Raw genomic sequence first — 24,872 nt, forward strand, 5'->3', positions numbered from 1 at the left:
AAGTATACAGTATGTAAACCAACGAAAACCATTTACTGAAGCCTGTTAATATTTAAGTTACACAGAGCAGCTTTTACTATGGGACCAACACCCAAAACGCGAAATAAAAATTTACTCTCCCATAGGAAATACTTACTATAAAATAAAACTACCTACCTATGAAACTGTCAGAAGATATTTTCGTGATTTCGGGGTTGATCCCATAGTAAAAGTTTCTCAGTATCACCTGGACATTTACGGGTTACAGTAAATAAAACGGGTTTTCGTTAGTTTACATACTGTATAATGTTCAAAGGGCATTTCTAAATACATACCTACAGCATTCCTCAACAATCTCCACATCACTGTTAGACGTACTTGTAATTAGACATCTATAAATCTTAATTATCTGCACATAATTGATCTCAATAACCTTTAGTATCAAAGTTCTATTGTCATATTTTACTCGTATTATCAATTACTGCCCCTTGTGCTTTAACTTCAGGATAATTCATCATCGTCATCCTTGCGTTATCCCGGCATTTGCCACGACTCATGGGAGCCTGGGGTCCGCTTTGACAACTAATCCCAAGATTTGGCGTAGGCACTAGTTTTACGAAAGCGACTGCCATCTGACCTTCCAACCCGAAGGGTAACTAGGCCTTATTGGAATTAGTCCGGTTTCCTCACGATGTTTTCCTTCACCGAAAAGCGACTGGCAAATATCAAATGACGAAAATGAAAAGGCGAAATGCACATAAGTTCAGAAAAACTCATTGGTACGAACCGGCTTCGAACCCGCGACCTGCTTAATATGGTGAAAAAAAATGTTTCTAAGGTATCATCAGCAACACTGTTAGCTGTACACTTCTAATCCTTATTACAAAGGCATAAAGTCTATTACCGATGGTTAGTTAAGGGTGTTGTTGTTTATTGTACCTGTCTGCAAATTGTATATAAATCTGTTGTACAATAAACTTATTTACTTACTAACTTACCTTTTTCGCAAATTATATCAACAGAAATCTTATTTCAACCGTCTTGCCCTCAGGTGATCGAGCGCTACCAGACGGAGGGATCCGGAGGCCGAAGCAGCGGGATCCACTCAGCCAGTGCCAGCCCATCACCATCAGACCGCTCGTCTCCACGATCCCTCAACTCCAGACACACTAGAGAAGTTAGCCCTCCGGTAAGTGCCTTGATAAACTACTAGATCTAACACTGGACCAAATAGCACGTGCAAAGAGGGCACAGGTTGAAGTAGCAAGATCCACTCAGCCAGTGCCAGCCCATCTTCAGATCGGTTGTCTCCACGATCCCTCAAAGTTAGCCCTCCGGTGAGTACCTTGATAAACTACTAGATCCAACAGTGGACCAAATCCCCATGACAGATTTATGGACTAACCAATTATTTGTCATTAATACACAATTTGGGATTCCTACACGCTATATCAATAAAACCTCAGTCAAAAAGCCATTATTAAAAAAATAAAAGAGCAAACCCAGCTAGAGAAACAATATCAATAAGAATTTTATATGATAGTGAGAAACAATATATAGTTTCAAAACTGATAAATGTTTTTGAAACATTTCAGCTGCGCGAAGAAGATGATGTCTCCGATTGGGAGGAAGGTGCCACAGAAGAAACAGTAGAGCTTCCGAGACGAGTGCCCTTCCCAGATTTTAGCGAAGAAATACATCACACAGGTAAATTATTTTACGAGTAGGTAATCTACATATATCAACCACAGTCCAAACTGTTTGTCATATTTGAATTTTTTTTTTCAGTGGTTGCAAACAAATAAACATCCATTCATTTTTTAATTTAATCTTAAATATAATAACGATTAAATATCAAGGTCGGTAACATAATATGATGTCGATTTCAATGACCCAAGTAAAGCCAAAAAACTAATAACCTTCAACTCAAATCTAAGTGATATTAGGCGCAACAAACTCAATAAACAAAATCTAACCTTCACTACAAAGACGTACACAGAGGTAATACAACTCTTTTAATGAACACGTTTATAAGTTTAAGTTTTTGTTTTTACTTTTGCAGAAAATGGCGACCGCGATTTCGACGAAGTATCTGGCAGCGAGATACAATCCATCGATGGCACGTGGGAGGAGAACTGGTTATTCCAGAAAAAGAAGATCAAAACACTACAGTCCGTTCCCGTTCCTATGCTTGTTCCAAATTCGAACGCGGAATACAAAGCCATGATAGGCGACAGGGATGCCGATGACACTACCGATCTATCAGACAACGCATCTGATAACGAACCAGAAGAAATAGACTACAAAAGTGACGTAAAAAGGGTACTAGAATCCAAACATGTCATAGGAGGAGCACCTAGCATTGATGAACTTGACTTTGAACCTGATAGTTTAACTATTATTGACGGTTCAGATGATTTTGAGAAGCTCGATGAAGAGGAATACATGAAAAACAAATTAGTGGATGTTGTCAACAACGAAGTCAAGGGTTACAAATTAAATGGAGAAAATATAAACGGTAACGTCAATGGTAAATTAAATGATGGGTCGGTACTAATAGTTGGTGTAGATAGTGGTCCATTGACAAAAGCAGAATTCGCTTTAAAAGAAGAAATACACAGGACAATTTTGAACGGTAACGTCGACGCGTATATTGAAGATCTGAAGACAAAAGAAAATGACGATGTTTTTACAAATGGAAACAAGACTAATAATAAAAGTAAGTCTAAATTTGGCAACAACAACGTAATGTCAACGATATTCATAATATTTATGTTTTACGTAATTTTGCAGATACATTGAGCCGTCACGAACGAGAGAGAGAAGATGAGGAGACAGTGACCCTCCCTGTGCAAAGATATGCCGACAGTCTTCGAAGAAAGCATTTCGACGACGAACCACAGTAAGAGAAATATTCCTACTTGTATTTTAATTGTTTTCACCGTGGTGAAGTTGGTGTTTACGATAATATATAGTGAGTAGTGACTGTATAAATATCTGAATATACTTACCTATCTCTTTGGTAAAGCAACAGGGATATATATTATAAATAAAGCCAATGGAAAACTTACATATTTTTAGCTCAGTTCGGCGTTCATACAATAAGACGGTATGGAGATATTTTTAGAATCCTGTTTATGATTAGATTATTACATATTATTGAACGAATTACTTTTTTGTAGGATCCCAACGCGTGATACTGATCATGAAGATGACCTCATACCAGGTAAATCGTGATTTTATAAGTTGCTTCTTTGGTTTATGAGTAATGATACTATGTTTTTTTCCATATCCGTTGGTAAATATTGACGAAACTAAAAATATCGCTCTCATTAAAATTATTTTTATAATATATCTATTAAGAGTTTTGAATGATTCACGGTTATTTTCATTAAACTTATATTTACCAGGCAGGTCTATAGACCGTGATTACCTTTTTGATTTTTGTCAAACTCCCGATATTTCGACGCAGTTGCATGCAATATGCATCATGATCACGGAAAACTGAAGAAGGTGGTTGGATGTCAAAGTTGCGTAGACAAAAATTAAAAAGGTAATCACGGTTTATATTCCGGTCAATGTAAGTCTACCTCTAATATTGTTTGGATTGTATGTAAAAGCAATTGCAGACAATCGCTTCATTGAATAAAACAATAAGTAAATATCAGAAATACAATGAGATATAAACACAGGCGATCTTTCCTCATTTGTTATTGGGGTATTTGTTTACTATTTAAACTCATTGCAGGATCTATAGCCTACAGAGAGCGCAAGAAATGGCTAAACTACGTGGAAATGCCGAACAACCCGTACTCACCAGAGGCCATCCAAAAACGACTCTCATCCAAAAGCACTTCATCTCTCTTCGACACTCTCACATCCAAATCGAAAATCGAAGACAGCGTGGATGAGGTAGATGGAGATGTTAAAGATGAGAAGGAAAACAAAGAAGTGCCTGTACAGGAATTGAAGCCATCATTGAGTGTCAGTTCTGATGATGTTCATATGAATGGAAGTAGATCGAAGAGTCCATCGCCGAGGATTCTAAAAGATGTGTTGGCAGAGGAAATACAACAATACAAACGGTAAGAATGAACCCTAATTGAGTACTAAATATTTAGCTACATTTCATAAAAAGTTTAGTTGATCTAATAATGATGTGAAATTGTTACTTTAGTACAGTACAAGCCTATTTTGCATTGTTGATACACCAATTGAAAAAAATAGTAGATTTTTGAAATATTCAATCTCTACAAAAAAAACATGTGAGATTACTTCTGATAACAAAGAAAAGAAACCTACTCAAGCGTGTAATTCATTTTAATACGCATTAGTAATTTGCAAACCACCTGTCGCTTCTGAAACCTTAGAACCGCCTCTAACGCGCATCAACTTTGTTTGCTTCAGCTACGGCCGAGATTATTACGTGAGAGAGGCGAAATCGAGCACGGGCAGCCGCAAGAAGGGCCTCAGTGAGACCAGCTCATTGTCCCCCATTAATAAATCCACCAGCCTCGACAATGTGAATGAGCTGACCTCGCCTGTAAGTGCCAGCTCCTCCCTGAGCGACCTGGAGGCGTGTGCGCTCCATCAGAACATCGTCCGAGCCGTCCTCAGCCCCAGAAATGCCAGCCCCAACTTCGCCATTAACCCCATTTTCGAAACAGACAGACAGAACGATAACGCTGACGAAAATCATGCCGACGAACGTAACGGTCGAGACCACGTAAGGGAACCCAGTAGAGTGTGCAACGGTGACGGTTACGAAAACGAGGATATAGTTAGACTTAAAATACCCGCTAAGCCAGAGATCACTGAAGACTTGTTTGAGACGTATACGAATGTTAGGCGCAGCAACACTTTGCGGAGTGAAGATCTTTGTGTTCGCTCAAAGCGACGCTCCGGACTTAACTATACGTTCGGTGGCAGCCTGAGGTTAAGCAAAGGCTTCCAAAACGATCTATGGTGAATAAACGCCCTCATAACGCCCTAATACACAAACCTCCGAAGCACCATCTGTAACAATACCATGAATCTCTACTATGTCCGCTACGCGCATAGATCAAACTAAATCATTAAGATTAAAATCACCTTTAAATCAAACGGTGAAAGGATCATATCTAAATTCTAAAATATCTTCGTTTTGACATTCTGCCTGCCGTGTGGCATGCCCTGTAAAGCTGACTAATAGCACTGCACTTAACGTGAATCTAGTTCTGCACTATAGTTGTGTCCTTCTTAATAATTTTTCAGTACTTTTACAACAGTAATACTCCAAGCCGTTAGTGGTGAGTGTTGTATGATTTTGGCAGATTATGACTAACAGCATTGGAGCTCGCCGCTACTAACCAAACTGACTAAAACTTCCGCAATCTTATAAATAACCAAACTAATCAATCTGAAAAACTCCTTCATCTCCGCTTTATTGACAACCATACCTAACAAAACCCAGTCCTAGCAAAGTTTTAGTGACTAGACAGTAGGTACCTACTCAATTCCTAGTGTTTTACCCACGTTGCACGATCTGTCCCGCTTAAATGCACGTGTTTGTCACGATTTGATTTTCACTAATTGGGGTATAATTTTAGAAATTGTGAATTATCTTAAGTCTTGATTTTTATCTGATATCATAATTGTACCGGTATTTAAATTTCAGGGATTACTTATAAAGCAATTCAATTCGATTGCATCCAACCAGCGATACAAAACGCTCGCTGGCAACGAAGTAACTATAAAACCGATAGCTACTAAAGATATAATGATAGAATATGAAGACGCAAACGAACAGACACTATTCTCCGCTAAACCAGTTTTGGTAGATGAAGACGAAAAGAAATTCGAAGATTTGGTGCAAACATACCAAGCACCTTTGAACGTGTCAATAGTGAACATAGTTGAAGAACCACAGAAATCTCCGGGCAATCTCAGCGCAGACCACTCTTATTTAAGTTCAAGCAGTTTGGAGGACTCTATCAAAATATACAACGTGCAAACCGGCGAGATAGTGAAATGTAAACCGGACGATAAGTTATCAGAGCCAAGATATGAAAGTGATGGAAGTGACAACACTGAAACACAAGATAAGAAAGACGAAGCCGTCAGTCTCAGTGAAAGCGACGTTGTGATCGTTGAAGATGAAATAGACGAGGAAAAATCGGAGAATATTAGTGAAATAGAAGATATATTGTCGCAGTTGCCTAAAGTGAAGGAATTAGCCAAGAAGTTTGTGAGCATGGATAACTTGAACGAACCTATTAAGGTTAGTATTTCTTAGGCTAAGGCTTATCTTTTGAGGGGTGTCCTATGATTCATATTTACAATGTAACATATTATGCAGGTGTTACGTGAAGAAAATTTCGAGATCAAGTAACGGGTATTAGATTATTGTTAGTTTTTATGATCATATAAGACGACGGACTGTAAGTCGAAACACTTCGTCATTAATAACTAAACATACCAAGAAAATTACGATTGGGAAATCGTAAACACTCCGGTATTGACTCACCTACTTTCATATCTTGGTTACTCACTAATGATGATTGATTAAGGCATTACTATTTTGTTAGGATCACTCTTTTTATATTTACTTTCTGTAATTATTTTCTAACTTCACATTTTCTTTCAACAGCCCCCGCAACCAGCACCGCTGAAACGTCAAAAAAGCAAAGATAACCTCCTCTCCGAAAAACAGCACAAACTAGTCTACATGCACAGTCTAACGGCCCGAAGCATCTCCAAAGAATTCAGGGAGGAACTGAAACTCTCCATGGCGACCCCGTTGAAGGTGCCTGGGGGGTCGAATGAGATCCCAGAGGGCACTGAAGACGTGACTAAGGAGTCTAGTCGACCTCCAAGCCCGATGCCTGAACCAGGGACCATTAAGACTAAGCTAGCGTTCTTTGAGAGTTTGAAATCTAAGTTTAGCAGCAAATAATGGTTGAAAGCAGTATTTATGTGAGCTTTTTTGTGATTGAAAATTACTCTAAGAGATGTTAAAAAAGTAGTGCCACGAATGTGACAGCGTTGTATGGTTTGTAGATTATGCACTAACTTTTGGTTGGTAAATTTTGACCATTCATGGACACTCAAACTTGCAAAGCTGTCAAACTTGGAGCACAGTTTTTTATACAATCTGTTATCTATTTATGATTGCTCACTTTAGGCAAACTGCGAATATCGCAGTACATTTTAAGATCTGTTTATTATCATCTGGAAAACCACGATTCTTATCAGTTGTCTTGCTATATAATTTTTACAGCTAGAATTTCTTGACAGACTAAATGGTATAGGTACAATAGGAACCATTCAGCTGTGTAAGTCTAAAATCTATAATTTATATTTTTATAAATTTAGCAAATCCTTCATTTCTGTATTTTCTTTAGCGATTGCAGCGCCATCTACAGCTGCATTAGTTATTTTGTGTTTATAAATTCATTGCGATTTTAAGAACCCAAAACCAAAAAAACTTACACTATCGGAGAATTCTAAAAAAAATGTGATGAAAGTCTTTTAGAAATATAACCAAATATAGTTTTGATTGAGTTGTCTTCTAAGTGATCCCATGTAGTGTTTATTTAGTATGTTTATATAAACAATATTAAATAACTAGTGTAGAAAAGGCATGATTTTCTGTACATTTGCGTACATTCCGGCAGTTATGCTACACTTGTTTATTTATAAACAAATCTGTAGTTATTCTGCCATTTTATTTATTTTAGAATAGAACATTGGGGCAAAACTTGAGTGATTTTTTAAATGATTTTCTGAGTGTTTTAAATTTAAATGATATCATTTCCTTCATTTCTAATTTAAGAAAGGATTTATATTAGTATTTTTTTTAGATATCTGATCATATTATTCATTTAAAACACTTTATTTGAGGATGATATCAAAATGACGTATTTTATATCTATGAGTGCATATCACACGAATAAAATATTAGTATAATCATAATATTTAAAATATGGTGCTGTATAAAAAAAGATAAATTTTTCGTCTATATAAGCATAACGGCGTAAGGTTGCTTTTAAAATTCGACCATAGGTATGTAAATAAACTCAAGACCAATAAAAACGAGTCATTTTGTATAGAAATGTTAAAGACCCGTTTATCTTGACTTAAGTGTAGATACTTTAGGTGTGTAAATATTAATGTAGTGCCATTTTTGTAAAAAAATATGTTTTCCCATTAGTTTAGTTAATGCCAAAGTTGTAAATATATAATTTAGGTACAGTTCGTGTGAAAATATTTAGGCACAATTCGTAGTCGTCAGCAAATTATATCAAAGCGGCAAAATTATCAGAAATACCCTGAAAAAAGTTTATTTATGACTTCAATTTAATTGGAGATATTTTGTACTAAAATTAGGACACTGGGCCCCAAGAGGTTAAGATGTTTAAGTCCGTTCAGATGTTTTTGAGCACCATTACGCTCCGTTATCGTCTGCAGGTATATTTTTCTTAATTTTTGTGTACAGATAACAAATAACGTGCTTTATCAAATGCCTAATTATTTTTACGCTAACCGTACATCTCTAGGGGTTGTGTCCATACTTATGAACTACTTAAATCTAGTAAAACTATAGCACTAAGTTTTTATCTAGTAAAATAAGCACTTTTTTCTTTAGACCATAAAAAAAACAATAAAGACAACTTTGAACCCGTGACTTATTGCCGTGCACTCGGTGTACCAACTAAGCTACCGAGGCATTCGCAGAGTCGACGAAATTTTAAATAGCTTTAATATTTTTTGGCAGCCTGTATCCCATAAAGGGGTAGGCAGAGCACATGAAACTACTCAATTTTCAGTACTACTATTACTACTACTCAGTAGTACTACTCTAGGGTTGAAATAAAACGAAATTGTGACATTGCAGTGACAGGTTGCCAGGCTCTCGCTTACGCCACAAACCACAAACAAACAAATGCAGAGAAATGACAATCATAAGTAAGATTGTTTCTTATAATATTGAATTTAAGATTTATAAGGCGGTCTAAAGATAAATTGAGCTTCTTAAAGGTATAAAAAGGTGCAATAATGCTATTTTACATTTCCCTTCTTTAATTCGGCCATATTTAATGAAAATAGGCAACTGTAAAGTAATCTATATTATTAAAATGTGATAAAATCAATAATTATTGTAAACGCTAAGCGTTTGAATAAATATATATGTGTAAGGGTGTATATTGTAATAAAGAATATTATACAAATCGTTTTTTAATTTACATACGAGTATATTTACATATTACATACCAAATTATTATATAACTTAAATTATTGTCATAAGTAAATGTATAATAATACATCTGTAGTAAAATGGAATAAAATAGACCCTATGGACCCCAACAACAATAATTGTTTAATAATGCAATATTTCATACAAGTAGGTAATAAAGTTTTAAAAAAGTGTTTAACTGTAGGTATACTGTATATCTGTATACAACAAATAACTATGAGGTAAATACTCAAGCAATTTACATAAATCAGGAAATATAATTTATACCAGCATTTTCAGAATAGTAAAACGTGAAAGCGGTCTGGGCCCATAACCTGATATGAGTTCTATCGACATTGAAGTCTAGAAAATAATATAATGATGTCAGATAACATCAAATAAGTCAAGTTACATAAGTAAATATACAAAATTACCGTAATGGCCAACGAAACATACCTACCTAGGTATGTTTTATTTTTATAAATCTATCGCTTGATTCAGCGGGTAAATATTACGGTTTACCCTTGAATCGCCGACAGACACTTGTTCGAATATTATTTCAAAGACAACGTTTCAAATAATTTCATTTCATCGACAGTTCATATCGTAGAACAATCGATACAAGTAAAATCAAACCGTAGACTTTTATTTCGTAGATTAGTTATTCCGAGTATACTTTATGTCGTGGTATTTCGTTTCGTGTTTTTTCATTTCATTTTGTTTTACATTAAATACAATTCATTACGCATAATATCATTTCAATTATGATTTTTTCTAAAATTCTACATATTGTAAACTGTTTGTTTGGTCGCAGTTCTAACCTAACCTAAACCTACTCTGTAAGCCGTTTGTTTCTGTGTGATCACATACAGTACTAACGAAACCTAAACCTACTCCGTAAACTGTTTGTTTTTGTATTTGGTCACAGTTCTAACCTAACCTAAACCTACTATATGTATAGAATAGACCGTTCTTTGATGTGTAGGGTCGCAGTTCTAACCTAAACCTACTCTGCAATACGTTTGCTTCTGTGTAAATCACAGATCGAACCTAACCTAAACCTACTCTGTAAACTATTTGTTTTTGTGTGTGGTCACAGTCATAACCTAACCTAAACCTAATTAAAAAGCCATTCGTTGTTGTGTAGGTCGCAGATCTAACCTAACCTAAACCTACTCGGTAAGCCGTTTGTTTCTGTGTGATTACAGTTCTAACCTAACCTAAACCTACTCTGTAAACTGGTCGTTTTTGTGTGTGGTCACAGTTCTAACCCAACCTAAACCGCCGTTGATCGTTTTGTAGCATCGCAGTTCTAACCTAACCCACTCTAATATAGGATTTAAGCCAATGCTCATAGTTTAATTATGGACGTATGTGATGTGTTACGATAAAATCGACAATTTGAAGCTTCCTAGAATAGAAACATCTATAAATGTGTACAGTACGACAAATGAAAAAGTTTTGTTATAATACGTCGAATAAATGAATTGCGATGTTTTGTAGTTCTGCTATTTGAAGTACTTTGAAATGAATCAGCGATGAAGAAATATTAGTTGAATAGTATTTATAATAACTAAGAAACTTTCAAATAAATAGTAGTTGAAACAAAATTACTCGAAACAATTTTATTCGAACTAAACTTTCGATGATTTGTTGTCGATGAAATGATATTCGATGAAAAGTTTGTCGGCGAAACAAGGGTACACCAAATATTACAGTATATTGATCTCAGTGCGTAGAGATACAAGGGGCCAATCTACAATACACTAGGGACACATAGTGGTACCTCAATAGTATATCCCCAAAGTCTTATGAAAAGGCACTTTCTCCATTTCCTCAGCATACTTACGACGGTAGCACCACAGATAATAGTCAATATAGCTAGAGTTGAGCTTCTTACCATCTTCTAGCGTCGTGCTAGAAGATAGCTTCTTCTTCAGCAGTTCCACGGCATGGATGGAGCAGCCGCGGATTTCTACTTCTTGGTCGGAGCCGCTTGGGAGGAGCTCGTCTGGAAAGTGTCGAATTTTATGTATGAAAAGGAGTGTACTAACAGCAATCAATCAATCAAATCAAAATATTCTTTATTCAAATAGGCTTACAATAAGCACTTTACTCTTAGCTAACCATCGGTAGACTTTATGCCTTTGTAATAAGGATTACAAATGTACCTACAGCTAACAGCGTCGGCATCGGCAATGGTACCTAAAGATTCTAAAATGGTTAGCCTTTTAGTTAGTAATACCCAGCATACTCATGAGAAAAAGAAGCTTACGATTTTTTTTTCTGGTAAGTATAGGAAGCAAGCAAAAACTGGATCGTATGATGGTAAGCGAGCACCATCCGCAACTTAAGAGCGGTGGTACGTTGCTGACATCTAATTAGTGAAATAACGCTTAAGGTGGCTCGCTTAGGTTACCCGAAGCTCAGGCTGCGTTAGATGGCGTTAATCTTCAAATTACCAGTCTTATTTTTTTTGTGGAGTCGTACAGGCATTTATATACTTTCAATTATGCTTCGCGAATATTTAATATTAAAATTGACGTATTACAACAAACATTCAACTTCTCATTGTAACGTTAATCCCCTTAATGTAGATAAATTTACTATTTTACACTATTTCTAAGTACCACTCACACATACAAACAGTGTTTTTGTATTCCTTCTAGTCGATAATTTCACGCGGCGACAGCTTGTTTAAATAGCCTTGCGGTAAATACGTGCCATCGCATGATTTGCATGGAAGTACTGGGTTCGAATCCAGGACTTTTTCTCTTTTTTTTTTTTTTAATACTACGTCGGTGGCAAATAAGCATACGGTCCGCCTAATGGAAAGCGGTCACCGTAACCTATGGACGCCTGCAACTCAAAGAGTGTCGCATGCGCGTTGCCGCCCCATTAGAAACTTGTACACTCCCCTTTGCTGCGTGTGCACAGCAAAAAAGAGTGTACACAGCAAAAAGGAGTGTACAAGTTCAAAGGAGGGTTTGGGTTGCCGACGACTCAAAGGACAATAGACGGAACAAATTAGTTCCGTAAGTCCTCCCGTCGTCAGCACCCAACACCCTCGTTGAGCTCTGGCAGCCTTACTCACCGGCAGGAACACAACACTATGAGACACTATTTTTTGTTTTATTATTATACATAAATGTATATGTACTCGTACAGTAGTTACCGAGCGTTTTCCACAAAAAAGATTAAAAACCTATTCTCTTACATGGTAATAATTTTTGGGTTCGTCGAACTCAGAATTTCTAACATAATTATCCTAAACTGATATTTTTAAAAATTCCAAAAAAGTATAGATAAATTTTAGTTTCTAAACTACGATTCGAATGATTTTTTTTTCTAATTGTTTATTTTCGATGGAGCAAGGGTATTCAAATCGCTTTTGAAATCTTAAATTAGTAAATGAAAATGCAATAGTTAACTGAGTAACGTAATGCTTTAAAAACTCAAGTGGACTTTTTTTATCTAAGGAGTAATTTCGATAAAATATTATATTTAGCGAGGGTATTAAAAGTTGTGTTTTATATCTCAACTTAATAAATAGAAAATCAAAATGACAATAAAAATATCAATAGGTTCTCTAAGATAAAATTGATACCTTCGGCTCTCCATTCTTGCTCGGTCAATAAAAAATACGAAATTAATATCCAAAAAAATACAAAAAGTTAATAGAATCCTGGGAATCGAACGCACCTTCACGGCGTGACAGACGACTGTACACCAACGACGCCATTACATAACACGCTGTTCCCGACGAAATTGGGCTATACATATATAATTAATTAAATATAAATAATAATGTCAAATCCATACTAATATTACAAATGGGAAAGAGTGTGTGTCTGTTTGTTTGTCCGTCTTTCACGGCAAAACCGGAGCGACGAATTGACGTGATTATTTAAGGGGATTTAGTTGAAGGGATGGAGAGTGACATAGGCTACTTTTTGTCTCTTTCTTACGTGAGCGAAGCCGCGGTCAAAATCTAGTTTATTATAAATGGGAAAAGCTGGTTACTCTATAATCTGAAGTGGAAGAATTCGTTGTTTCACCAAAGATAATGTGTGTTTGTTTGTTTGTTCGTCTTTCACGGCCAAACGGAGCGACGGATTGACATGTTTTTTAAGTGGAGATAGTTGAAGGGATGGAGAGTGACATATGCTACTTTTGTCTCTTTCTAACGCAAGCGAAGCCGCGGGCTAAAGCTAGTACAGCACGGGTAGCATGGTCGCGCGATAGACGATAAAATATCAGGCCGTCCCTGTCGCACTATTAGTAAGTGCGATTATAGGGACGGCCAGATGTTTTATCATTTATCGCGCGACCATAATTGCCTGCCTGGACCAGATTATATTGATGATAATTATTATTTGTAACCGTTTAGTTAATATTGTCTTCAGTTACCGCGATAGTTACTCATGAAATAAAAACTATGAAAACGGATTAAATCGCGTATAATGAGTTTAAAATTCATCCCGATGTTTCAAACACTTTACAGCGTTCGTGGTCAACGGGTGACTGAGGAAAAATTACAATGTGCAAAAGCTACCCATATTCTTGTATATAACCATTTAGTTGTTGAAGAAAAACATTCACACAACAATAACATTAGCTCAGTAAATGCAATACTTTACTAATACTATGCCCACACTATGACCTATGTATAATGTATTATACCAGACGTGTAATATTTTATTTTATCAACAAAGGCATAATAAAGGATTGTATTGTATTTTTGTATGAAAATAAAAAATAGGAAAGCAATATAGTAATAGTCAAATATTCCATTAAAAAAATAAAAAATACTTAATAAATCCATAAAAGTTCAAATTATTAAAAAAAACTTCGGATTCGAACCCACGATCTTCTGCATCATAGTCAGTCGTTTGACCGAGACGCCATTTCGATTTACATTAGCAGTGTCGAAATACACGATATGTATCTTTGTTGACAAAATGCGTCATTATTTCTGAGTCTGCTTGAGTTAACTAAACCAATATCTTTAAATAATTACTTGTCAAGAGCCAAATGTCACTGATGACAATGTCAACTAAAAATGCGCGAAATATGACGGCTCTGTGTCTGTACACAAAATTTGGCACGCACATTTACGTAAAATTAATAAAAAATTCACAAGGATTTGTCCATGATTTCTGTATGAAACAATGTATTTCATTCACTACCGCGACGACGGATAATGTATAGTAGATGTATGCGCATATTTTTATTTAGTTGTAGTGTGCGGTGACTAAATAAATGGTAGATGTTTTTTGTATGGAAAGCGAGCCACCTTAAAATACGCTTTTTTCTTGAAATGAATTATTTGAATATTGTTGTAATTCAGTTTTTTTTTTTATTTGCGCCTACAGTAAGTTAAATAGCAAAACTTTTTTACTAATATTTTCTTTATTACGTAGGCGTTTCACATTCATTAAAACATTCAAATATATTCCAAAATTAACAAAATAAGATTTCTTAAAATCTATATAACCCCCCTCAAAGCATTAACGAGTGGTCGAAAAATTAAAAATAGTTTGCCTATTAATATTGCTTGAAAACCTCACCTCTCTTCAATTTCTCCATCAACTCGTCACTATAACTCAACGCCCCAAAATACACCAGCACCTGCGGCACCCTATAATCCGCAAACATCGTCATCTTATCTACATCTTCAAACTCCCCCCACCCTTCCTTATCAAAGAAATTCCATATATCTGCCACTAAGATCTGTGCCCTTTTGTATATACCAACTTTTTGCCCTTTATATGTCGTCTCATCTTTGAAACAGGGAAAATTCTCAACTATAATTTCAAGTAACTTCACAGCAGATTTTTTAGCGTTTTTGACGCAAGTTTCGAAGGTTCCGTTGTATTGCGCAAGTAGGATGGAGCCTACTTCGTGGAGGACGGATAGTCGTTCGTTGAATAGTGGGATTTGGACGACGTTGTCGCCCCGCATTATGTGATGGAGCTGGTCGGAGGTTATTTTGGAGTAGAATTCTGGGTTTGTGATGTCGTGGCCTTCCTGTAAATGGAAAATAGTATTTTATGAAATATGAAGTAGTTTGAAGATGTGGTGTAGGTATTGTATTAAGAAGGTAAGGTGCATTAGGTTAATTCCGAATGATAGAAATTCTCGTGTAATTCCGAAAGGGGAATCTTGATATGATGGAAATAATGGTGATTTTTATGCGACTTTCGGAATTACCCTAATGCACCTTATTTAGTTATCTTTTTAGAGCCAATATGTAATTATGCTTAGTTTTTTTAAGCTTATTTACTATTGTTGCCTAATGAAGGGTTCATTAGGCATCATACAGCCTGGTGAAAAAAAATAGAAATGGAACAATTTTTTTTTTATCATAGCAGCACTTACTGTTCTCACTTCTCATACAAAAGTGACAATAGACAAGTGATAATTGGCGCCACTATTAATTTCTACTCTTATTTTTATTTCACTTGTACTATAATTTATATTATGTATTCTCTGGTTTTACTTAATAACAAGCTCTTTTGTCAAAAGGTAAGGTATCAGTAATTCGTGAGAATTTGTAGAATTTCCAAAAAAAGTTAAAATCTGCTTTATGCAAAAAGAACAACATAACATATCTATAAAACTAGATAATTACCTTAATAGCTCTATGCAAAGCTGCCTCCAAAGCATAATACCCTGAATGACCGTCCACCGTCCACTTCTCAGCCCCGGAGTATGACCAGAAACAGAAGTTAAGCGCATCACACACAAACACCCAGTCTACGGCGCGAGGGTGGTCCTTGGACGGGTGGATTATGTTTGCACCCGTGTCTGGGATCTCTAGGCCCCTTAGCATCTGGAAATTTTATTAGCTGATGAGAATAATCTCTCTCGTACGGACATCACCATCCTTCTTGCGTTATCTCGGCATTTGCCACGGCTCATGCAAGCCTAGGGTCCGCTTTTACAACTAATCCCAAGATTTGGTGTAGGCACTAGTTTTTACGAAAGCGACTGCCATCTGACCTTCCAACCTGAAGGGTAAACTAGGCTTTTCACCGAAAAGCGAATGGCAAATATCAAATGACATTTCTTACATAAATTCCGATAAATCTCTAATGATAACATGCACATACACTACATACACTTTACACACGCAGACGCGCACACACTCACACATATTTGACACATTACATTATGCATTAGTTTGAATCCCAGATTTTCTATAATAAATACAAATAATAATAAAAATATTATTTTCGGCAGTGCCATAGTTATTTATAAAATTATGCCTCATATGACTTCTAACCATTACAAAAAATTTTTAAACAAAGAAAGTGCCACACAAATGGAGAATAAAGGGCATAATTTCACCATACATATCTTATATTTATAATCGCAACTCCAAAGTAGTTTAGGTACTTTATGTATTGCAATCTCAAGTGGAGTGAGTAAACCTTACCTCTTTACACAGCTTATCAAGCCCCTCTTCGTGTATCTTGACATGCTGAGCGTTTTCAGCGATGAACTCACCCGCGGCGGCCGGCCACAGCATTTTTAACCTGTAAATTATTGTGCAAGATTAAAAAAAATTGTCAAAGCTGATCCCGGGCTGCCACGAGCCGTGGCAAAATGCCGGTATAACGCAAGGAGGATGATGATTGTATTATTTTTTTTTGATATTTATGAAGAGTAAAAAAGTACCTCAGGGAAATTAACACTAAAACACAAAGAATAATGGACAGAGATTGTTAATGTTATCAGAACTACTGATATTGTTTTGGAATTTGAACTAACAGAATTTCAGGAAATAGTTGTTAGACATAACTTACCTTGAGTTACTTTATTATTTACAATAAAGAAACGGTTTTAATTTCAGCCCGCAAGTTTTTAATTTAAAAACTATTGCAAACGCGCCAACTTCGCAAGTCCGAGCGAGCTCCGAAGACTGTGTCTGACGAATGTCAATGTCAATGTCATGAATGACACAACCATGACACAAGTTATTGTCATTATCGACCTATACAAAAAAACGCTGTTTGACTATTCTACTAGAAATTATTATGCAATGTTAAGCAATGTTAATATGAATTTAAATTTAATTTACTACCTGATGTGCTAATTATCAAATGTTCTGATTTTAAGAATATTCTTATCATAGTTTTATTTTAAAAAATATGTATATGAGACATTAAAAATGAATCTGAAACAGTTTTTTCTGAATCTTTTTTATACTAGGCAACCCTATTTTGTATACCTGTCACTGTCAGTTAACCTCAAAAAACCGCGTCCCAGTCCCATTTAGCTGTGATTACAAAGAATTAAACTAAAAACAAGTACAATATCTTATAATCCTGATATTCAAAATGCCTTTAGACGTCCAAGGCACATTCGTCTCTCAGAAAATCAGCAAAGTCCGATGGATTCCCGAAGAATACGTCGAAACAAAATGTTTCTTTACCGGCAGTTGGGACGACGACGTGAATTCCGTTAAAGTTTGGAGCTTTGAAAGCCAGGAAGATGAAGAATTGGAGTATCCCAAATGTCTTTCAGAGGTTCCAGTAGAAGGAGACGTTACTGAGATCAAATTTACAAGTAAAAACAGGATAGCTGTGTCTACATCTGATGGAGACGTTAGGTTGTTAGAGATCAGTATGTACGACAGAAAACAACCGTTGAAGGAGGTTTTCAAATGGGAGAAGTTACACAAATTTGGGTAAGTTGGTTTGTGTTGTATTTCCAAATTTGTCAATGCAACAATATGATGTGGTTCAAGGTCTGAGTTTTTAGAACTTCTGTTATGACTTGTTTTTTGTTGTTTACCAACCTCTTTTCGATAAAAAAAACTTCATAGCGAAACTGAACAAATCCTTGATCAAGCATATAGCCAAATTTAATCAGCAAATCAAATACTAGGGGTCCATTTCTCGAAGCTACAAGTTACAATTTACAAGTGGTAGTCAATGTCTGACAAGTTGGAAAGAGACTTCCGCTTGTAACTTGTAACTTTCAGTTTTGAGAAATGGGTCATACGTCCCTTGAATCTTGGTTTTTAACCCCCAACGCAAAAACGACGGGGTGTTATAAGTTTGACGTGTCTGTCTGTCTGTTTGTCTGTGTGTGTGTCTGTCTGTGGCACCGTAGCTCCCGAACCGATTTCGATTTAGTTTTTTTTGTTTGAAAGCTGAGTTAGTCGGGAGTGTTCTTAGCCATGTTTCATGAAAATCGGTCCACTATGTCTAGGGTTTTTCAAAATTTTAATTTTGTGCTTAGGTTCTTTGTCTAGTAGTAAATGTGTTGATGTAGTTTTGACTATTTCACAGAGAAGACAGTTGTTGCTGCACAGCAGTAGCGACCATGGACAGTGACATTGCGTCGGTGGGAGAGGACGGCAACATCAACTTTTTGAACGGCCACCGAGGAGATGTTGTGCGCACTGTTGCTGGTGCCGACAGCTGCTCACTGCATTCTGTCTGCTATATCAAGTATAATGAGGTAAGGGATTTTGGGGATAAATTAGGATTTAGTGAAGACTGCACAATAAAAAACCTCCACATTCTTTAAACCCTAATCTTTCTTTAGAATTTTTGAGAGAGAGCAACTCATTAGAACTTAATTCTTCTTGTAACATCCATCAACAATTTTGTAGGTTTTGTACAAATAATATTTTATAAAATATAGCATGTTACTTATTTATTATGTCAGTGTCAGTTTTTGTCAAATATGCAATTCTTGGTCCCTAGCTCCCTAGCTGATAAGAACTTAGATTTAGACTTAACTTTGAAAATCACTGTCAGGATTTAATCTAGATTCTAGCCACTCACTGCTTGGACATAAAATTAGTCCCCCGCTATGTAGCCACAGCTACTGCAAGCAATTCAGAGGTGTGCTAGCTCGTAGCTCTAGCTACCTGGAAGCATGTGAGTGGCTAGAGGATTCATTGACAAAATCATTACTTTCAATTTGTTTACTGCTTTAACTTTATTTTTAGCTTAAAGATAACCTAACCGTTCCATATTTACAGATCATAACTGGCAACCTCCGCGGCCACATGAAAATCTGGGACTCCCGGTCCCCTGAAAACAAACCCACTGCCTCATTCCTGCTCGCCGGAGACGACTTAGCAGCAACCTGCATCGTAAGCCACCCAACTCAACCTCACATCATACTCGCTGGCAGCGAATCAGGATCTCTAGCCATTTGGGACTTACGTATGAATTCCTTCCCTACATCCTTACTTAATGCTCATGCTGCAAGCGTTACAGAAATGCAATTCCATCCGGTGAATCCGTCGAAATTAATTTCCTGTTCGGTTTCCGGAGAGATTTGGGAATGGAATATGGAAGCGATGATCAAGACGACGAAGGGAGAGGACAGTCAGGTCGCTACTTGGATGCCTTTGGAGGATAAGAACACTATGGTGGTGAATTCTTTGATGCCGACGCTGCATAAAGCGATTAACTCTATACACTGTGATAGAGGGAGAATATTGTGTGGTGCGGACAATGAAGCTGTTTATTTGATTAATAATTTTAAGTATTAATTGTTAGGTTTATTTTTTACTATTATTTATGATTGGTTTTCTCCCCCTAAGTGACCGGCCACACCAGAGCGTCGCGTGTCTCGGGGCGCGCAACGGGCGTCCGCGCCACGCCGCTTCAGTGTAATTCAAAAAACGTCTCCTCAGTACATTTTGTATAGGAAAGACGTAAGACGCGCCCCAGGTGGCGTGGCGGCGGCGGGGCGCGCGCCGCGCCGCTTGGCGGCGCGCCTTACGTCTTTCCTATACAAAATGTACTGAGGAGACGTTTTTTGAATTACACTGAAGCGGCGTGGCGCGGACGCCCTTTGCGCGCCCCGAGACACGCGACTCATAAGTGGGAACGCTGCCTAAGTCTTACTGTCTATTACTTATAAAGTTTAAATAACATTCCGTTAAAATTGAGTTGCTTTTGTTTTGTTTAATTCAATTTTAAAATGAATCTAAATCGACTTACCTAAATGCAGTTATGCACCTTAGCAAAGAAGAGTAGACATTTAAGGGTGGCTACATTTTATTTATTTACTTTAAACTTTATTGCACAATATAACAAAAAAGTACAAATGGCGGACTTAATGCCTAAAGACATTCTCTACCAGTCAACCAACAGGCTAAACAAAAAGAGTAGTAGGTGCAGGCTTAAAAAAAACCGGCCAAGTGCGAGTCGGACTCGCGCACCGAGGGTTCCGTACAAACCTGCAAGGTTTACAAAGTTCGTTCATTACGACAATCGAGTCATAACTCAGCAATTCCCGTCAACTTTGTACAATGCCACGTCAGCAAATTTTAATTGATCCTATTTTGTTACCAACATTTAGTAATATAATTCGACTTTCGTAAGATATATACAGGATAATTGTTATAATTAAGAAAATATAGATACTAGAGAACCTTAATGACGAAATAAAACTTAATAAAATCTCAATTCATCAACAAAATCTTGGTAACAAAATAGGAATTAATAAAAACAAATTTAACTTTTCCCTTAATTTTTGTACAAACTTTTCGAGAACTGCTGAACTATGGTATTTTTATTGCAAAAAAATGGGTAGTAAGGTTAAAATTATTAAAAAAAAAATATTATGTGATGTAACTAAAAATTTATGGTTTTCGTAATTTTTCCTTTATCTATGCTATAAGACGTTGCTTCGTACCAAATTTCAAGATTCTGAGTTCACGGGAAGCACCCTGTAGGTTTTGATTCCCTTGCAAGTGTCGAAAATTTGCGGCATAAACGGCTGTATCTTTTGATTGCGTTGGCTTAGAAGTTTGATTTTTTCACAGCTTCAAGGGACAGTAGACCTGAGTAATTGATATAAATTTCAGCTTCATACTTCCACGCGTTCCTGAGAAAAAGGGTCTTGACAGACGGACGGACGGACGGACAGACGGACAACAAAGTGATCCTATAAGGGTTCCGTTTTTTCCTTTTGAGGTACGGAACCCTAAAAATAGGTAACCGAAAATGAAACATATTGTAGCAAATAATACATATTGACAATAATAAACTTACACACACATATACATATATCTATAAAATTACATAAACCTACATATATATAATTACATACATATAGATATCCTACATACTTTAGTATGTTTCCTTACATTAATTTAGTGATTTGAAATGGTTGATACTACAATGTTGTCTTTTTTTGATTTTACTCCTTTTTGCCAGTAGGTTAAATTTTCACTGACAAGCTGGCATTTCTTGTGAGGCAGGGCCTTAGGAGGTTAATTATTATATGAAAGTGATTTTTTTCACTTGTTTTAGCATAATGTTTATAAAATTACTCCGTGAACGGGACATGTAAATATTATTTCGTCCCATTAATGCAAATACCGACTAAGTGACTTTTTGACGAAATCGAGTTTTTAGCACCTATAGAATAAGGTTTTCAAGGGCTACAATATGTTAAAACCCATGTATTGATACGACGCTGCATTCAAAAGATAGCTTTCGCATAAAGTTACTTAATGGTCAATTTGTTGCATTATAAACTGCCAGAATGTGATATGAATATTTAATATAAACTTTTATGCTTTATCCGCCAAGTAGAACCTTTTAATGGTGTATAGTGTTTTTTTGCATTTAAACATTTTGTTAAAGTAGCCATCTTATGTTCTACAAAAAAGTTTAATGTGTACATATTTGATTCTTGCAAATAAAACTATCAACAAAATTCTTTATTTTAAGTCAGGCTAAATACACCAAATGTCTTTAAGATGTTTTTCCAGAAGATGTTTGTTTACAAACATCAGCAATGTCATTCTACCAAAAAGTTGTATAGGGACTATAATTGGTTTTGCATGTGATGTGACGAAGGAAAGGATAACGGTCTATTACTGCAAATACCGACTATGTGTAAATAGGCGATTTTGAGATAATGCGGTTTTAAAGTTTGAAGGCACGTTTTATATAAAAACATGAAGAAATGTACGTTATGTGTATGGCATTTTAAAACCTATATTTTTTTGTTTACTACTTTGTCGTATATATATTCAGAATGTGTTTAGTTGGCGATCAAATACGATTTAATGAAACAGTCGAATACCTACTTAGTTGGTTTTTCCTGTAGAAATAAATGTTTGCATATTTCTCTTCTTTATACATATAAACCATTGTTTGTCTTAAATTAAGCTTCGTTTTTCATATGATGTTCTCTTGATTAGCAAAAAGTGCGTTGAGAACCTCCTCCTTTTTTTGAAATCGGTTAAAAATACAATAACACAAACGGTTTAAGCTGAAGGAATCCAATTTATACGAGTAGACTTCAGATGTCACAACTGTGTACTACTTCACCAACTGCAGTATTAACGCCGTGGCTTGCGTGGGCGACGGTCGCGCGATGGTCGCGCGACGGCGATGCGATGCATACGAAATCAAACCTTATCGATATGGAAGTAGACGATGCGATGAGACGCGACGGCGACGGTCGCGCGACCGTCGCCCACGCAAGACACGGCGTAAGTGATTAAAACCACCCATAGTACTCTTTAGGTATGAAATCTCTGTCACAAAGGCTGCATAAAGCCTTGAGGACACTTAGGTGGAGTCGAGCAGCGTCGAATCGAGCCCTGCATACATTTACAATGAACGATGAATCCGATTCGACGCGTCGCTAATGGACGTAGTTTCATAAGAAATGCAGAAGGCAAATTAATGAGATTCGACTCGGCCAGCTTAGTGGGCACCAGGCTTAAGTCATGTCGAAATCTAGATTTAGCACAAGGCAAGGAAATCAACGCCACAAATTGAACTCCAGTTCAATAGAACCACCTCAAACCTCTTAACGTATCATACCATATTTCTATCTTGGTCTAAAGCTCGATAAACAACTAGCTAACTTTGACAAAGGTATCATAATTAAATAGTACCATGAGTGCTTCCAATCACTTAATACCTAGTTAGTCTAGCATTGTCAGCCGTGTTACGGATGTGTTTGTATCGAATTCCACCAGCGATGAAGATTTTGTTTAATAACTTTTTATCACTCTTGCGCAGTAAGTGTGCAACACGCAGGCGTATCAGAAGTAAAAGAAAAAACTTTTGTTTAAAGTGTTTAAATTTGTATTTTGGACTACCATAAATACTTTTTTATCTTTTTATTGCAAGTGTGATGAAAAACAATGCGTGTAACTGGGGGCGTAAGAATATTGCAAACATGATTGCTTTAAATCGCCCCAGAAACCTATGTAATTACCGTTACACATTACTTTTTCTTACTTATTACCTCATCTACGCCTATATTTTAGTGACTTTGGCGTAAATGATTACTACAAAACTTTAAATAAACTATTAATTCAGGTTATTGAGCGTACAAAAACTATTTACCTATATTAAATGTAAAAGTGTAGATAGTGAAATTTTGGACATAAATTATGGCGGACTTCAGATTGCCCAGACAGTGAACTAGTATGTAGTAAGTACCTATGCATATTATGCTATTACCCAAAAACGCATTAACCGATTTGTAAAATTCTTTTTGTTATTTCAAGAGAATGCTATTGCGTTACTACTTGTTAAATTTTACTGAAATCGGTTAAAGTATTTTGTGAAAAATCTCCTAAAACCGATAGAAGAGGATTTTTTTCAAATTTTTTTTTTGAGAATAACCCTTCAAAACCTCAAGTAAAGTATTATTAATGGTTAGTAATGTTAAAAAACTTTTTGTTACGAATGTACCACTTTAATTAACAATGATAAGTGAAGTTTTGTAACATAAAATTAGAGCAGCTATATTTCCTGCAGCTAAAACCGCCTATGTCATTGAGAATATTTAATAGATTTTGAAATAAGTTCAAAACTTTTGTATATTTTTTCTTTTTTTGCAAATCATAAGTAAATTGTATGAAAAGCAAAGCTTAATCAAAGGGAAACACTGCTTTATATGTATTAATAAGAGAAATATACAAATTTTTATTTCTACAGGAAAAACCAACTAAGTTTGCTACTATTTTTTTTAAATCGTAGTTTTATCGGCAATAAAATACAGCCTGGACATTTTTTACGATTAAGTATTAAACAAGACAATACGGGCTGTAGAATAATGTATACAAATAGTAATTTTTTTCATGTTTTCATATGAAATCGTACCTTCAAACATTAAAATCGCATTATCTCAAAATCACTTTTTTGCACATAGTCGGTATTTGCAGTAATGGGACGATTTTAAAATAAACTTTGTACATCTGTGAAACAACACTGCCATGTAGTTAACTCATCAGAACAATTTATTTTGTACTAACACTAACTCTGGGAAAACTTGTTAGAAATTGAAATATTTCATACAAATAATAACACAATTTTGTAAATAATATGCATTTTATTTAATAATGGAAGTAAATACATCTTAAATAATATCAATGATACACATTATCTTAATAATAATACACCAAGTCAGTCTTTGCTTGCCTAGTCAAAGTATTGGTAATATATTTTACAGTAACTATCATAGTATTTACAACTTAATAATAGGTATTATTATAAATATCATAATAGTAAAATTATACATGAGTGACGCATTTAAACAAACCGCGAAAATAAAATATTATATTTTATGATGGATTAAAATATTGCTTTATGGACAGTTATCCATAAATCATATCATTGAAAGCTAGGTATAGCATAGTTATGCTATACCTAGCTTTCAATGATAT

General features: G+C 35.8%; 3 protein-coding genes across 8 annotated transcripts in view; 2 read left to right on the top strand and 1 right to left on the bottom strand.

The window, feature by feature from the left end:
• The window catches only part of LOC125225178, a 187,520-nt gene extending 179,543 nt beyond the window's left edge, over positions 1–7,977 (top strand). For 5 of the 6 annotated variants that reach the window (XM_048128758.1, XM_048128760.1, XM_048128759.1 and 2 more), the window contains 9 exons: positions 1,031–1,168; positions 1,575–1,686; positions 2,042–2,698; positions 2,773–2,881; positions 3,162–3,205; positions 3,728–4,064; positions 4,387–4,522; positions 5,636–6,238; positions 6,608–7,977. In XM_048128758.1, the coding sequence (XP_047984715.1) occupies positions 1,031–1,168; positions 1,575–1,686; positions 2,042–2,698; positions 2,773–2,881; positions 3,162–3,205; positions 3,728–4,064; positions 4,387–4,522; positions 5,636–6,238; positions 6,608–6,913 (2,442 nt within the window). In that variant the 3' untranslated portion in view covers positions 6,914–7,977. Of the gene's footprint in view, positions 1–1,030; positions 1,169–1,574; positions 1,687–2,041; positions 2,699–2,772; positions 2,882–3,161; positions 3,206–3,727; positions 4,065–4,386; positions 4,945–5,635; positions 6,239–6,607 lie in introns of those variants that run through there. The other variant, XM_048128762.1, reaches the window with a different exon arrangement.
• An 827-nt stretch (positions 7,978–8,804) lies between these two features.
• Positions 8,805–17,127, bottom strand: LOC125225179 (queuosine salvage protein). Its single transcript, XM_048128765.1, has 6 exons — positions 17,005–17,127; positions 16,635–16,734; positions 15,828–16,028; positions 14,764–15,223; positions 10,903–11,204; positions 8,805–9,701 (listed from the first exon to the last, which is right to left on the bottom strand). The coding sequence occupies exons 2-5, from the start codon at positions 16,725–16,727 to the stop codon at positions 10,981–10,983; spliced, it is 978 nt and encodes a 325-aa protein (XP_047984722.1). The 5' UTR covers positions 16,728–16,734; positions 17,005–17,127; the 3' UTR covers positions 8,805–9,701; positions 10,903–10,980.
• Positions 17,128–17,425: 298 nt separating this feature from the next.
• LOC125225058 (nucleoporin Nup43) lies at positions 17,426–19,765 on the top strand. The gene is made up of 3 exons (XM_048128571.1): positions 17,426–17,888; positions 18,496–18,667; positions 19,197–19,765. The coding sequence occupies exons 1-3, from the start codon at positions 17,539–17,541 to the stop codon at positions 19,713–19,715; spliced, it is 1,041 nt and encodes a 346-aa protein (XP_047984528.1). The 5' UTR covers positions 17,426–17,538; the 3' UTR covers positions 19,716–19,765.
• The last annotated feature ends 5,107 nt before the right edge of the window (positions 19,766–24,872 follow it).

This window comes from Leguminivora glycinivorella, chromosome 4, assembly GCF_023078275.1.
Source record: "Leguminivora glycinivorella isolate SPB_JAAS2020 chromosome 4, LegGlyc_1.1, whole genome shotgun sequence".
NCBI classification, from domain to species: domain Eukaryota; kingdom Metazoa; phylum Arthropoda; class Insecta; order Lepidoptera; family Tortricidae; genus Leguminivora; species Leguminivora glycinivorella.